The following is a 16,262-nucleotide window of genomic DNA, read 5'->3' as shown; positions in this document are numbered from 1 at the left end:
AGCTCCTTGTTAAAGGGGTATTGATCTTATCCAGGGTGCAATGGGGAGCAACTGAAAGGTTTCGTACAAGGGAATGCCATGTTTAAGTCAATGCCCATGGGAGACAAATTTGGCAGTGAGGTGTAGGATGCATTAGTGGAACAGACACCCCAGGGGGTAGGCCACAAGAACATGGCACCGGACAGGACACAGCTCAAATAAACATCTAACTGCATGCTGAGAGAGTTGTTTCCCTTTCGATTCTGTGGACCCTCTTCTGTTTGTGTTAAGGAGTGGGTATCAGTTTGCTAGTAGTTTTTGACACCCTTCAAATACTCTCTAGGCTCCCTGTTGAACAAGCCTCAGATTGGGAACATCGGCAAGCAATTGCGTCTTGCTAGAGCTGAATTACATTGCTTTGTGTTCATTTTATTTGGATGATTACTTTCCAGTATGACAAGAAGTACTGATTTCCCATTTATTATTATTATAGAAAGGTTACTGTCAAATAACTCTAAGTAAAACAAGTTAAATTAAGGAAAAATATTAAGTCAATTCTAAGACGGGTGGTATACACATATGGGGAAAAAAACACTAGGAATGTGCATTCCAATGACTAAGGTTTGAAAAATTCTGTTCTTGGAGGCTATTGCAATAGGAGTAATGAGGGTTTAGTTCAGGGTGGGGTGAGGGAAGTGGAAATCGAGTAGAAAGCTCTGACAGATTACTGTAAGGGAGTTAAAAAAGTAGGGGACAGTTATCTACCTGGGGTATTTTCTGCCTCATTTCTTAGGATATTTATGGCTGCAATAATAGATAATAAGCTTAAATCCAAAAGGCTGTGCAATACACAGAATTTATTATCTCATGTAACAAGAAGCTCCAAGGTAAGAATCTAGGATTGGTTATCTCACAGGCTCATTGACGTTACTAAGGACTCAGCTTCCTTCTACCTTCCAACCCCAGCAAAGAAGCTTTGTCTTCATGGCCTCAAAATGGCTGACATGATTTGAGCACGACCTATGATGATCAGTGCAAGAAGACATGTCTTCTGGTGATGAAGAATGAAGAATAAAGAAACCTTCTTTATTAAAGAAATTTCTTGAATAAAGAAACCTGAAGGCACCTCCACCAAAATATTTTCCTTCAGGATTCGTTGTCCCAAAATAGGTCACGTGTCATGCATAAACCAATCACTGACAGGCGGAACTAAATGACCGTAACTAACCTAGAATAATTAGGATTTATTCTCTGAGCTAGGTAAAGATCCTTTCCTGAAGGATGGAGTTCTCAAGATAATGGGGGCTTTGGTAACACATTTGGCTGATAGGCAGTCAACCATGTCCTATACAACTTTTACCAATTATCTAATTGAATTCCTCAAGTTAACCCTTGAACATAAGTGGGAAGTTCTTGAAGCTTGTTGTTTTTTTATTTTTTAAAAATTTACTTAGCCCTTCTCTCCATATGTTGGATTAAGGCAGACCGAAATACTTCCACTGCAAAATGAACATCTGGTTTAGTGATGCACATTGAGGGCGCGATGCGGCATGTCTGAGGAGACAAAGGAAAATAGAGCAACGGATCATCATAGAATCAAATATAACTTTGAGAAAATGCACTAAGCTAAGGCTCATAAACCTTATTTTTATGACATGTCTTCTATTTCCCTCCTGGGTTGGTCTCCTCCCTCGCCAGTGCTGTACCCAGGCCATTCACCTTCTAGTCTCCTAACAATTCTGGTACCACCTGGTTCTGCGTCTCTTCCTTTTTTTTTTTTTTTTGCCATCTGCTCACCTCCTGGTCCTTCCACCACCTTCACTGAGGTCTCGGGCACCTATCTACACCTCATTTCTGCGGTTACCGAGGGTGGCCTCCATGTCCGGGTTTACAACCCTACAAACTGGCTTCCTGATTGCCAAGACTCCCAGAACCTTCATCTCTGCTCCTCTGCATCCACCCCCGCCCCCCCTCCCCCGCACGAAGGCCAGCGCCAAGAGCCTCTTCTTCACCAGGAACAATCCAATTTCGGATTCCCACTACATCTGCCCTTTTCACTAAAACTTCAGTCTCCTCAATCCCCCATGGGCTTCCGGACTGCGGCCCCGCTCCGCGTCTTCCTCCCACTCCCGCCCGGCCAGCCGCGTCCAGTTGCCAGTGCGCACGACTTTCCCAGCGGGCCCTCATTTCGCGCGCCCCGCACCCGCCGCCGCCGCATGCACGCAGCAGGCGCCTGCCGGGTCCGCGCCGGGGCTGAAGCGCCCCGCCCACCCCACCGTGGCCGGCGGGAAGGGTCCGAGAACGTCCCGCCGCCGGGCGGACGGACAGATGGACACCACTGCTGTTTCAGCCGCTCCAACTTCAGCTGGTCCTAAGTTTCTCTTGTCCTCCTCCTTCCCGGTTGGAAACCTTTACCCTCCCTCTCAGTTTGCTCCCCCAGCTCCCACGCCTCTCCCTCTGTGCCACAGACGACCTTGCCCCGGGCGGCTCGGAAGCTGCCAGGCAAGATCTTTCTAGAAACTCGTGTGCTCCCACCTCCAGTCTTACATCCCCGCCTGAAGCTGAGGAGGACCAGGCGTCTATCCTATGGAAGTCCGAGCCTTGGGCCCTGGAGCCGCGCCTCCCGTTGCCTCCGGGAAGCATCCCCTCCTCTCGGGCGTCCCCAGCTTCTCGGACCTCCCCCCCCGCCCCCCCCGCCCCCCCCGTGAACAAGCTGACTTAAACCTCTGCCAATCTAAATCCAAACCACGCCAAATAAGAAGCTGTCGGCCCCACGCCCCCCACGCCCCCCTTCCAGCCACTATACAAACGTGATTGTCTCCTTTTACCCAAATTGACTCAAAAGAGGGGTTGGTGCTTGGCCTTTACTGTTCACTCTGCCCACGTCTGGTCTCTCCATACTCCGACCCACCGCAGCCCGGGAGGCCTCGGCCTCCAGCAGCCCTCCGGCGCCTCTCTGGCCTCAGCCAGGGAGCTGCTCGGTGGGGAGCCCGGTGGGGGGCATTTTTCAGCCCTCACCGTCCGGGCTGGGACGCCGCCTGGGGCGCCTGGGTCCCTCCCTCCCCTTGAACTTCGCCCCCCCTCGTGCCCCCGGGGCTTGCTAACTCTCCTCGCACCCTGGGCCCTTGTCTGTCCTCCGTCTGGGCGCCTTGCCTCCCACCGGTAAAGGCGGCTGCGGCGCAGGTGTGTGGCCTGCTCCCGCGGGCTGCGTTCCCCGTGGAGACTCCCTTCCCCGGAGACGTCCTCCTCTCACCGCTGGGAGGCTGACGACTCCAAAACTCGTGACTTGGCCCCAGTTCTCTCCTCTGAGCTACCGACTTGTCTGCAGAAACAGATGTCCATAAACCCCTCAGAGGGCGCATGTTCACAGCGGCGCTCATCCTTGCCATCTCTCAACCGAGTTAGACATGAGGCTTGATCCCCGACTCTCCCTCATGCTTCGTATCCCAGTCTGTGCACTTCACCCTTCTGGAATCGTTCTCTGAATGTGCCCTTAATCCCGCTACTGCGGAGAGAGTTCAAACAGCACCATCGGCCACCCCCCTCCCGTTCACTGCCCCCAGTCTTGGCCCCTCAGGTTTACTCTCCCCAGAGGACAGACTCAGAAATCAGACTGCCTGAGCTTGGGTCCTGGTTCTGCCACTGACTAGCTGTGTGACTTGGGGAATTTACTTAACCTCTCTGTGCCTCTTTTTCTTCATCTGTAAAATTAGAGCAATAATAGTATCTATTTCATAGGCTTGTTGAGAGCATCAAATGAGTCAATGCAAAATGCCTGACAAGCATTAAGGGTTTGTATTATTACCACTCACTGCCCCAAGCCTTATGCTTCAGCCACACAGGTGAGCTTGTAGCTCTTTGCAGTCTGCCATGTGTCTACGCAAGCTTTGAGTGTTTACCTCATTGTGTAAGGCTCAGTCCGGCTAGGAAGTCTGGGCTAGGAGTCCCTTCTCTTTCTTCCTGTGATACCCCTTTTTATAGCTGTAGACGAGCTTGCTACATTGTATTCTAATTTGCTGTTTTTTTTTTTTAAGATTTTATTTATGTCTTTGACAGAGAGACACAGGGAGAGAGGGAACACAAGCAGGGGGAGTGGGAGAGGGAGAAGCAGGCTTCCTGCGGAGCAGGGAGCCCCGACATGGGACTCGGTCCCAGGACGCTGGGATCATGACCTGAGCTGAAGGCAGACGCTTAACGACTGAGCCACCAGGCACCCCTCATTTGCTATTACGACTGTCTTTCCTGCCAGCTCTGGGAAGGGAGGGACTGGATCTTAGTTATCATTGTAACGTTAGTTCTGGCATAGCAACAGCTGCTTAGTACCTACATGTTTTCCAGATCCCTAAGAAATAACTAAGCAAGTAAACAACTGTTTCATGTTTTGATAAGTTACAGGATTTTTAATCATTAATTTGTACAGAAAAATACCTGTGACCGGGACTAGAAAAAACTCAGAGAGAATGTGCCAGCAAAAGTGCTCATTCTGGTTTTGTTTAAGGTGGTTTGATTTGGGCTGAGAGAGCTGTGAGCCTATTTCTTAACAGGGTGAGGGGAAGTTGAGGCAAAGTTACAGATAGAAGAGAACACAGTGATGTCCCCTTGAACAAAGCTGGAGAGTGTCATGAGTCAAGGGCACAGGTCCAGGATCTACATCTGAATAGGAGAGACACTTCCCGAAGCGAATCTTCAGGAAAGTAAGAAAGAAACGGATGTGGGGCAGATGAGTTTACGCAGCGATCTTATTTAAGAGCTTCTGTGTTCTCTGAGAAGTAGGAGGCCAGAGTGTTCCCTCAACTGGAACGCAGGGCAGGAATGGAGCCAGGAAACCGGGAAGAAGGACGACTATTTCAAAGGGGAAAGAAAGATGACAAAGGGCAAGGACAAATCCGGGGAGGAGCAGGAGCTACACTAAGTCTTCCATGCCTGCCCTGGAGCCGCTTAGGGCGAGGGTCCTGCTGGTGTGAGAGATCTGGGGAGAGGGCTCTCCTAGCAGCTGCCGCATGGGCCCAGAGCGCAGGGCCGCGCCTGCCTCGGACTATTCCTGGCCTTTCCAGAAAGGAGCCGGCGGACCCGGACTCTGCACAGGTGGAGGGCCCTGGGAGTGGCTGATGCTGACTTCTCATTAGGGACCCAGCCAGGGCGGTCTCCCGCCCCTCCTGCAGGGTCCCCTGGGCCTGCCAGCACTGTTAGGTTTCTCCCGACTAGAATTGCTTTCACGGGGTTAGAACTAATTCATACATGAGAGAAATTAGTCCTTGCCTGATTGTGACGACTCTACTGTGACCTCTACCGTAAATCCTCTGGTAGGTGTGCACATCTCTTATTATGCCTTGTAGGTGTGCACATCTCTTATTATGCCTTGTTAGACGGTCCTCCTAGAGCGGCGGTAACGAAACCATTTGCACGCAGCGCCCCCTGGTGGCCTTCAGGCCTCACGTCACCTTTTTCATGAAAAGACCTGAGCGTTACGCCTAGAGGAAGTGGGGCTGGGTCAGGAAAAAAAAGAGACCGGCTCTGGGACATCAGGGAGACGCCTACCTAAAGGGATAGGGAAAGACCGGCCTTTCTCTTACCTGAGCAAAAATACCGCCTCTGCCAATTAGAAGCCCCATGCTCTTGCAGTCCTCATGGATTTCATTGACTTCTTCCTGGGGAAGAGGCTGGCTGCTCACCTGCAAATACATTTAAAAAATATATTTTCTATTTGGGTTCGAATTGTTAGGGACGTTATTTCCAAGAGAGGAAAAAAAAAAGCAACTCGAGCCATCAATGCCCTTCTCTCCCTCTCAATCTCTCTCTCCTCACTGTAATTGAATACAGCTATTAGAAAAATAAATCTGTTAGTTGGTGGATGGAATTTTTTGGGGGGGGTGGTGTTATTAAAAGTATTTGTTTTTATCCCAATTCATCCCAAATTCCTGAAGAAAAAAATGAAGTTGAATGCAGATAGCCAGTGAATCTTGGCTCTGCTAATGGCTGTGCTGGCAATTTGGTTCTTTCCGAGCCAAATTTGGAGTCGGCTTTATTGATGTGGTAATTCTCAACTATTTACTTTGTTTTGCTCATGTAAAGGGCTCATTTCAAAGTCCAGGAAATGGCTCCAAAGTTCCACAAAGGCACGAATGATCCAGGCTTTCCCTGGGCCACAGCAGGGCCCGGGCAGCTGGGGTGGGGCCTACTGTCCTCATCTCCCTCGCTTGGGGAATTTGCTCTTTCTCCCCCAAGACTTAATACTCCAGGGTTAGGAAAGGTAAGCACTTGGCCGGGGTGGGGGTGGGGGGGGGGGGAGGCTGAGGCTGTTTCGGGTTATCAGGCATCTGAGTTTGGTCTCTCCCTGGGGGGTCCAGACATGCCCCTACCCCTGTGGTGGCACTGGGCTGGGGGCCGGCGCCCTTTCTGTGTGTCTCCTGTCTTCCGAGACTGAGTACAGACGCCTCCCTCTGACTTAAGTCATTTCGAGTCTGACGGTGTGTCTGCATGACCTGGAGGCATTTCCAGACTACAGACATTTGGGACTCAGGCTTGGCCTATGCAATGAGAAGACCTGGGGCAGGCTGGGGCATCTGGATTGGTAAGATGCCTGGCAGGTACCCGTGTGGGAGTTATTGCTGTGATCCTGTCTTGAGCGCCACCTCTCTTCTGTGGCTCGGCTGTGGTGAGCATCGGCATGGGTCTGGCTCTCTGGTTTCACATGCATAAGGCACGACCCTGGCCCCTGGGCCGGCCCCTGCCATCCCTGTGAGGCACAGGGGGACTCCCTCCAGGGGTCCTAGCTTTGTTCTTCTCAGGGCTTCCTACCCACCCTCCCTCTAGGCTTCAGTATCCATCCCCCGCCCCCTCCCACCCAACCCTTCATTCCTGCTTGTCTCAGGGTCCCAGCACAGAGTAAGACTGGACCTCCCGGAGACGTTCGCATTTTTGTCTGTCTTAAAGCTTCAAGATAAAGAAAATGATATTCAGACTTTTAGACTGTTAGATAATGAGGACTTGGTATGGGGGACCAGGCCAGGATCTTGTCACTGATCCTAAAATGTCATCATGCATTCCTGCTTGCCCCTGACGTTCTCATCTAGTAGACAGAGAAGACTAAAATATGACAAAATACTTGAGGTAACCTGTGAGAGCTGTAAAGTGGTCAAATACGGGGTGGGAATAGTGAGACGTCAGGGGGCACTCAGCGCCCTCTGGAAAGGTCTTCCCGGGGCAAGTTGAGTTGGTGGGGCCTTGCTGGACAGTTAGGGTCTGGACAGGTGGAGTTTGGCCTCACTCTGGACTGGGCCAGCACCATTCCTGTTCCTTTGCCCATTTTATCATCCCCTGGCCTCAACTGCTGTGACTAATTGAACATCTTGTATGCATTTCACAGAGAAAAGCAGGGCTGAAAACTCTGAGACACAGCCCCCGGGGACCGCTGCCCAGGCCCTGTGCTCAAGCCTGTGTCCCAGCTGCTTGATAATCGAGTGAGCATGTTCCTAACCGACCTCTTGGTGGGTGTTCATGTCTCTTCATGTTTACCTTTTTTTTGAGCCCCCCCCGTAAATCTGCATTTAAATAAAAGTAATCCATGATTATTGAGAAAAAAGCCTTAAACTGAAATGGAGGTGCATAAAGTAAAATGGAAAGTTTCCTCTCCCCCAATCTTACTCCTAGGTTCACCTCCTGTTGATAATTTCCTGTGAACCAGACACTTTTTCTATGTGTGCAAATACATCTATATGCATATTCAGAAAAATGAGTCATGCTTTATGAGGCTTTCCAATTTTTATGCTTTTCACAATTTACATTGGAATTTCCAATTCCAGTGCTTTTAACAATTTACAATATATTTTGGACATCTTTCCATGTCATTGTATTGGGACCTCATCTTCTTAAAGGTTACCTGATATTTCAGAGTTTGTTGGTAATTTGTTTAATCATCTTTGTTGGACATTTATGTTGTTTCCAATTTTTTTATGATTATAAACAATGCCACAAATATCTCTGCTCATCTATATCTTTCAAACTTCTATGAGTATTTGCTTCAGGCATATTTCTAGAAGTTGAATTGCTAGGTCAAAATGTATACATTTAAGATGTTGATGATACAGGCAAATTGCTGTCTAAAGGACTGTACCAATATATGTCCTCACCAACAGCAAAAGAGAGTTTCAATTCTGGGTTATGGTGGACAGTGTTATAGCCAAGTTCTGAGCTGTTGTAATTATGTGAACATGGTCTGAATTGTTGCAGGGACCTGAACTCAGTCAACACACACTTTTAAAGTGCTCACCATCTGCATGATTCCTGGCCTCAAAACTGTATAACTTATTTAGGAAAGTAAGATACTTCTACATGAAAACCGAATCAACAAATACATGGTTTTGAAAGATCTGTTCAAAGGAGCTTTTTAGGGAGTGGGTGCTAGAGGGATTCTCTAAGGCCTGGAGCCCCTGTGTAGGGGAGAAGCAAACAAGCTTTAGGGAGGAGGTGTGAGTTGGATCTGGAAAAGGGCTAGGATTTCCACGGGTAGATGCAGACAGGAGAGTACTGTGGTCCATGGTTGGGGAAAAGTTTGAGTGGCATTGGATGTAGGGAAGTGAATGGCCTTGAGTGGACTTTGACTGGAACTAAGGAATCGGTGAGCTGGGATGTAAAGCTGGGTGGTCTGCCTTCAGAGCCCATGTTTAACACGACCAAACGGCAGAACTCGTTCAACAGATACTACTTGATAGCCTGTTTTATTTTTTTCCATCACACGGTTTGCACACCTTTCTTATCAAACATATAACTATGTCAATTGTGGGATGGATGTCCCATAATTTAGCTTGTACTGTATCAGTGGCCATGTGGGAGGATGCTGATGTCTACGGGTGACGGGTGAAGTCCTGATGAACAATTTGTTCATGTGTCCGTAAGCAGGCAGCAGCTGGGTTTGGAACAGCGGGAAAGAGAAGAGCCACACCTCTCTCACTGGGTTTTCCTCTGTGGAGTCTGGACCTTGAAGTGTAGATACCTTTGGGGGAACGCTGAGGGTAAGTATTTGTGGCTTGTGAGCCAGAGGGGCCCAGTCTCATGTTACTCTTATTTTGCTCTTGTCTTCCCTTAGCTTTAAAATCTTGTTTAAACATTCCAGCTTTGTATTGACTCTGCTGTGTGGCATTAACAGAAGAGTCTTATATCCATGGTCTGGTCTGAGTCCTAAACTAATTGAGCATCCACCCTCCTAAGCTAGGACGCTGTGTTAAGACCAAATAGCAAGAAACGACTGAAGAGAAAGTTGAACAAGAGTTCGGGTGAAGGGGTTAGTCTGACTTTTCACCCTGCGGCCAAGATTCTCCCCCTGTTGCTCCTCTCAGTGGGTCTAGGCTTTGCTTTTACGGAGGAGAGGGACATGGGCTGCACGGGCAGCCGTGGAGACACAGGGGAGGGTTGGAGAGATGTGGCAGAGAAAGGATCAACTGGACTTGGCACTAGAGACAAGGGAGGGAAGGAGTTACAGGCTGTTTTCTGGTCTGGAGGCTGGGTCATTGGGAGAACAGTGGAGGGTGAGAAACAGAAACAGTGAACTAGGAGGAATAACTGGTTTGGGGGAAAATGCCAAGTTCAATTGTTGTCATATTGAGTTTGAGGCCACAGTGGGAAATGTTATCGGAAAGCCACACCCTGCCTGGTTACTTGGGAGATGGAAAAATATTCACAAACAAACTCAAAATCCTATAGATCCTTAATGTCCTCACCCCAAACCATCATCACAACGCTCTCCTGGTCGTCTCCCTTACTTCCACGAGCGCTCTGGGCTGCCTGCCGCTCTCCAGATAACTTCCTCCTCTCCCCATATGTCTAATTCTAAATATTCAGTCATCAGCAATGTTCTTCGCCTTGAGTGGCAGGAAAAACATCAGCTCCCTGTTCCAAATGCCCTCCCTCACTTCTCCAGAACTCTTGATGACCTGCTAGTGTTTGGCACTCCCTGCTTATCTTGGCTGAGCTTGGTGTGTTCTCTCCCTGAGAATGAATGAAGTGACCTTGTAGCTCATGCTTCCTCCTTTAATTCTTCCCGATCCCAAGAAGTCACAGAGAGCGCAGCAGATCAGAACCTACCTTATCCTTCACCATTTCTATTCCTATCATGAGGCCTTTGCCTCGGACATCTCCGACAATCTCAAACTCATCCCGCAGCTCAGCAAACTTCTGCAGCATGTAGGTGCCAACTTCTTGACAGTTTTCCTGTAGCTTTTCTTCTTTAATCACCTGTTTAGAGAAAGTCCCAAATGGTCTTGCATTAAAAAAAAAAAAAAAGTTCTAATATTGACTGAGAAACGCAGAGAGGTAAATGTTTATGACCTTCTTTACAGAAACTTGACCAGACACATGGAACCCAAAGTGTAATGTGACCATACCCTGTACTACAAAAAGCTTTGCTGTAAGGGGAAGAAAGAGGCTTGGTATAGGGGATACTTTCCCCAAACCGTCCTCATCTTCAGGGGTGATCAAAAATTTAGGAAAGAATAAAAGACATGTCTCAGTGCAGTCTGTGACACAGACGCCATGGTCTTGAGGTTCATTATTGCCAGGCTTGGCGGAGAGGAGGATACAGGGGTGAAGAAGACAAATGATCTGGGGGAAGACCTGTCACTGATTCTCACCCTACTGGGAACTTACTGACCTATGTGGAGCAGCCAGACACAGACTGTCACTGCCCAGGTGTTCCACCACGGGGCCGTGGCCTCGCGAGCTGAGTGAAGCCCTGGATGGGCCCAGAACCAGGGCCCTGAAGATACAAAAAAATTCTCACCTACTTCCGCTCATGGCAGAGACCTGTGATTTTTGTCTACTACATACAAATCTACTACATTTAGATTTAGCTGATAATAATTGCATGGCTTCATGATTTAAGACCTGTTTGTTCACCTAAATCCTCTCTACCTGGTAGAGGTGACACAACGCTTAAAAAAAAGCTGCCAATGTCTATAAAATGAAGTAAATGACACATTCCTCCCCTTGCTTTTCATTTTGTGATTTTTATCATATTTGAAGATACTTTTTAATCAGCAAGGGAAGCTTTTACTCACTTATTTTTATTTAAAAATGCTCAAAATTTTTTGAATAGGTGAATCATGTGCCTCGTTCAAAAATCAGCATGTATAAACGTGTATGCAGTAGAACGATCCTCGTTGACCCCTGTCCCCCAAGCTGCCAAGTTTCCCGCCCCACAAACAACCACGGTGAGTCGTCTCGGGGGCATTCTTCCAGTAATACCGTGCACTTACTTAAGCAAATGCTCTTATGCACATTAGCAACGGCATTGAACAGAGGACACACCAGGGAAATTCAGGGACTGGGGCTGAACAACAGCTGAATTACCTCATTGGTCTCACTGAACTCAGTTTCTCTTTATGACTGGACAACAAAAGGAAGGAAGAATGTTAAAGGACAGGCCAAAATTAACCTGAATTCAAGGGTAGCAGTTGGTGACTCTCCATCACATACCACTCAAATAAAAAAGAAATTTCAGTGCTCCCAGCTAGCGACCTTTCCTTCTATTTCCCACACATAAGAGGTTTATTATAAATTCTTTTGTGTCTAATGCTTCAAACACCCAAACTAGATCTTTAAAAAGGGGTGAAGGGGCAGAATAATAACGGGAAATCTAACTTAAATTCGTGCCCTGGTAATTACCTCTTCACTTTAATAATGTGATGTGATAGAGGTTGGATAATGTGCGTGTGGTTTCGAAGTAGCCATTCTGTGAAATGAGGGATGTTAACATCGCTGCTGGAACATACCTCGAGCACCGCTGACCCAATGGCACAGGCCATGGGGTTCCCTCCGAAGGTGTTGAAGTGAAAAACGCGTTTAGCCAGAGACTTGGCAATCTCTAGGAGGAGAAAATAAAAGGTGGATAGAGAGTGAGACATTCCTATCTATAATCTCCCAACGCACCATTTGAATTATATTGACTTTTGTGTTGTATTCATAATATATTTCATGGCATCGTATCCAGTTCATTCTTCATTCACCAGAGAATGGATGTTATGGATGGAATTATGTGTCTCCCTGCCCTGCTGGACCCCTCTTTAGATGTTGAAGCCCTACTCCCAATGTGAATGTATTTGGAGATGGGGCCTTTAGGGAAGTAATTAAGGTTAAATGAAGTCACAAGGGTAGGGCCCTTATAAGACTGCTGTCTTTCTAAGAAGAAAAAGAAACACTAGAGCTCTCTCTCTGAGGAAAAGGACATGTACGGATGCAGCAAGAAGTTGGCCATCTGCAAGAGAGATCTCACCAGAAACCAACTTTGCTGGCACCTTGATCTCGGACTTCCAGCTTCCAGAACCATGAGAAAATAAATATCTGCCGTTTAAGCCGCCCAGCACGTGGTGTCTTGATATGGTAGCCCTAGCTGACTGATCCACTCATCCAGTGGCTAAGGAAAAATTGCTTATTCACTCAATGAGAAGTGTGATAACAAACTCTTTAATGTGTTGTGTGAATTGAAAAGTACCTTAACATTGGATTTATGGGATTTTTACATGGGACCTCCATTAGTTTACCTTTTTTTCTGTACTGGGACTAAGAAGGAAATACTTTTTTTAAAAAAGATCACATCAAGGATTTAGTAATATAATTTCTGGATTGTTTCAGGGTGAGCATATATTTGGTTCATATACTTCACTTTCTACATCCACATTTTAGTACCTGTAACAGAAACTTAGCATGTCTGATTCCATATTGCTTCATTTTCCCTTGTTGTGACCTATAGCTTAGAAACTTCTGCATGTATGCAGACATGTTAATCACTGAAGGAATTTTGCTTACAGCTGAGATTTACAAATTTTTTTTTTTTTTTTTTTTTTTTTACCTGAAACCTGTATCACTTGAGGAGGTAAGGAAGTACAGATAGAAATGCCGGTGCTATGGTTAAGATTTACAGGAACGACAGGACCAGATTCCTGTAGGCAAAGATCAACTGACCAAGGACAAAGAAGTTACAAGACCTTTCTCAGATGTCTACAAACATTGGTCCCCTTTGTCTCCAACCCCGTCATGCTTCCCCCTTTTGCTAACAAACAAGGAGTTTGGACTTCCTGCCCAGGGGAGATGCTTCTTCAGGGTGATCGTCTGCCATCTCCTCAGTTTGCTGGCTTTTCTGACCCCAATATCTTGGCTCTCAAATTATTGGCCTGTCATGTGGAGAGCAGAAGGAGCTTGGACTCAGTAACATATCTTTGTTCATTCAATAAAAACACTAAATATCAGAGCACTTAATTATCCTTTCGTATCTCTAAAGTATGCTCACTACTGGTGGGAAGAACAAAACAATTTAGAGATTTTTAATGATAAATTGTCCATAAAAATCATTTTCTGTAAAACCTCACTAAAACTGGAAATAGGGTTTCTGCTTATGTTCATTTGATAGAATATTCTGGCTAAGTGAGATATATTGTCTTGGGCTGTTTTGTTGACGAGACAGAAACAGAGAAAACTGTCCACTCTGGACCCTGCATATTGGAATAGCAAAACCAAGTAAGAGTCTCCTTCAGAATGTGATTCCCTTGGAAATTTCACGGTTAGCTTCAGGTTGGTTAAAAAAGATCTCTTTTGTGGGTTTTGTTTTTGTGGCACAATTTCCTATACCTTGTTGGAGGGTGAGAACCCTGCATTGCATTATGGGTGTAGGAGAAGTACTCTTCCCTGCAGCAAGAGCAAAAAGGGCTGGCTGTCTCCCATCTCTTCCACAATCTGGCAGACCGTTTCTCTTTATCATTGCTTAAGAAATGCACATATAGTTCCCATCACTGTCTTCAACCCACACAAGTTCCAAAATATCTGTTTTCTACCATCACTGATGCAAGAGGCCCAGAAGCAAATGCAACTTGCCTGTCGGCCCTACCTGGAGTTGTCACCACTGCTGCCATGGGAAAGCCATTCCCAATCCCTTTAGCCATGGTGACAATGTCTGGCAGGATGCCATGGGTTTGGAAGCCCCAGAAATGAGAGCCCAGCCTTCCAAATCCTGTCTGCACCTGATGGAAACAAATCCCAAATCATTGGAAACCTTTCAAGAAATGATGGCTTTTCTGACTGTGATCGCCTCCCTTTCCTCGACCCTTCCTCTTCCATACCATCAGGGCTCGTCATCAGTATTGCCATCTTTGTACAATCATGGACACAGCACTTAATCTGTGGCTGAGCTTTTATTTCTTCTTCTTCTTCTTTTTTTTTTTCTTTTGTTTTTGTGGCTGAGCTTTTAGTTACCAGAAACCATTTACTAGCTTTGTGGGATTTTGGATATATTCATGAAGTCCTCTGAACCTATGTTAACTCTGTTAAGTGGAAATAGCAATAGCAATATGTCACAGGGCTGCTGTGAGGGTCATAAGTACATAAAAGGAACATTCTGGTTAGCAATCCTTAATAAGGATCTCCAGTGAGTAAGGGAGCAAGGGAGAAGCTGCTTCTGTCTGGCTGGACGAAGGAGTCACAGGGAGTGGATTGGGGCTGGTATGGCTGCCACCTGGCCCACATAGGCTAGTCACTCTCTTCCCTGTGATCTCCTTTCCTTCCTGAGAATTATGTCCTGAGATGATCCAGTTAAGCCAGTTAAATCAGGATTGAACTAAGTCAACTTTAGTTTATTTGTGCATGCTTTTTGCCCTCTTTCTAGAAGACACTCTCCCTGCTTCTTTATCTCACTAACTCCTCTTGTCCTTCAAAACATAGCTTCATCATCATTTGGTCTAAGAGCTTCCTGAGTCCTAGTAAGGCTCCCCCTTGAGGACCCTAGGCATGCTGCCATCAGAACCTCTCGTCTTGGACTACTGTCACCACTGCATGTGTCCGATGACAGGGACTGTATCTTACTTCTCTCTTTCTCCACAACACCTGGCAAAGTGCCTGATAAAAGTCAGAATTTAGCAAGTAGAATGAATACAGAAGCAGCCGAAGTGCCTAACTGAATAAAGCCACACAGACATTTCTACACAAATTGCTGCCAGAGCCTTTCTGGTAAAATCTCCTTGAAATAGTAACAGTGGGGCATACCTTATAGAATTGTTATTATATATACCTTATAGATAGTTCTAGCAATTCTTATCTTCCCTTAAGTCATTAGGACAATCCTTCTTAAGGTCCCCCTGTGTTAGGTAGTTTCTAATTATGTCCTTGAAAGTGATAAAACCGGGGCACCTGGGCGGCTCAGTCGGTTGGCCGGCTGACTCTTGGTTTCGGCTGGGGTCATGATCTTGGGGTCCTAGGACTGAGCCCCATGTAGGCACCATGCTCAGCAGGGAGTCTGCGGGAGATTCTCTCTCCCTCTGCCCCTCCCCCATGCTCATGCACTCGCTCACTCTCTCTCTAAAATAAATAAATAAATCTTTATAAAAACAGTGATAATACCACCTATCTTAGAAAATTCTGGAAGTCATATATTTTTAACATTTAATCTTCTTTCTCTCATTAGTCCGACTGTGGCAGCTTCACTGTGTGCTGATTCCAAAGGTTAAAGTTGATTCTCTCACTGACATAGCAAATTGTAAGCTAACAGAATATACTTTTCTTTCTTCTTTTAATAGCCGTTAACTTCCTTCAGGACTTTGATTGGTTTGCCTTCCCTAAACTCCCAGCGGCAGGTCGGGGAAGGGGGCCTGGGCTGGCCCTTGCTTACGTGTGCAGCGCTCTGGGGGCCATCCAGGTCACCTGGGGGTACCAGACACCTGGCTGCACATAAGGAAATTGCGAAAAAAGTTTTGCAGAGGGGGGAGCCCTAAGACCGCTGTAGGGAATGTTTAGTTGAGGAAAAATGTTCAGGCCAAAACAGCAGGACTGAAACAAGTGTGAAACATATTCACAAGCTCCCCACCCGTTCTTGGTGCGTGTAACCACTTGTTAGTAGAATCATGACCGGTCACCCAGGAGTGAGCCGGGAGCACTCTGCGGTCCTGGCGACCACCCTCTGGTCCTTTGACCTCTATTGCTATTCTCGGTAGACAAAAGACTGCTGTCTTTGATATACTCTAATACGAGGTGGGATTATGATTAAATTGATGCCTTTAAAAAAGATCCAGGCTAAAGCTCACAGAGCCAATGAATTTTATTCCCTTCAGAGTGTGCCTTGGAGGTACTATCCACAAATGCTGCCTTAACTCAAGCTATTTTAGAATTTTTTTGGAACTAGTTTTTAAATATTTGTAGTGGTGGCCCTCTTCTCTCTGAGAGACTGCATTTTTTTCCTTTTTTTTTTTTTTTTTAGGGGAGTAGGGACAGAGGGAGAGTGAAAAAGAATCTTAAGCAAGCTCTATGCC

General features: G+C 46.6%; 1 protein-coding gene and 1 long non-coding RNA gene across 4 annotated transcripts in view; one reads left to right on the top strand and one right to left on the bottom strand.

The window, feature by feature from the left end:
- Positions 1-16,262, bottom strand: part of AGXT2 (alanine--glyoxylate aminotransferase 2) — a 57,644-nt gene that overhangs the window by 23,182 nt on the left and 18,200 nt on the right. Inside the window, exons 10-14 of one of the 3 annotated variants that reach the window (XM_027605872.2) lie at positions 13,853-13,985; positions 11,745-11,836; positions 10,060-10,209; positions 5,553-5,651; positions 457-1,533 (exon numbers count right to left, since the gene is read on the bottom strand). In XM_027605872.2, coding sequence (XP_027461673.1) covers positions 1,426-1,533; positions 5,553-5,651; positions 10,060-10,209; positions 11,745-11,836; positions 13,853-13,985 — 582 coding nt within the window. In that variant the 3' untranslated portion in view covers positions 457-1,425. Of the gene's footprint in view, positions 1-456; positions 1,534-5,552; positions 5,652-8,697; positions 8,972-10,059; positions 10,210-11,744; positions 11,837-13,852; positions 13,986-16,262 lie in introns of those variants that run through there. The other 2 variants (XM_027605873.2, XM_027605871.2) reach the window with 2 other exon arrangements.
- On the top strand, positions 7,344-11,206 carry LOC113929185. The gene is made up of 3 exons (XR_003522124.2): positions 7,344-7,466; positions 8,878-8,990; positions 11,069-11,206. It is a non-coding gene; the product is annotated as an uncharacterized LOC113929185 (long non-coding RNA).

This window comes from Zalophus californianus, chromosome 5 (assembly GCF_009762305.2).
Source record: "Zalophus californianus isolate mZalCal1 chromosome 5, mZalCal1.pri.v2, whole genome shotgun sequence".
NCBI lineage: Eukaryota > Metazoa > Chordata > Mammalia > Carnivora > Otariidae > Zalophus > Zalophus californianus.
The sequence above is the reverse complement of the archived record's forward strand: the minus strand, read 5'-3'. Positions and strand labels throughout refer to the sequence as shown.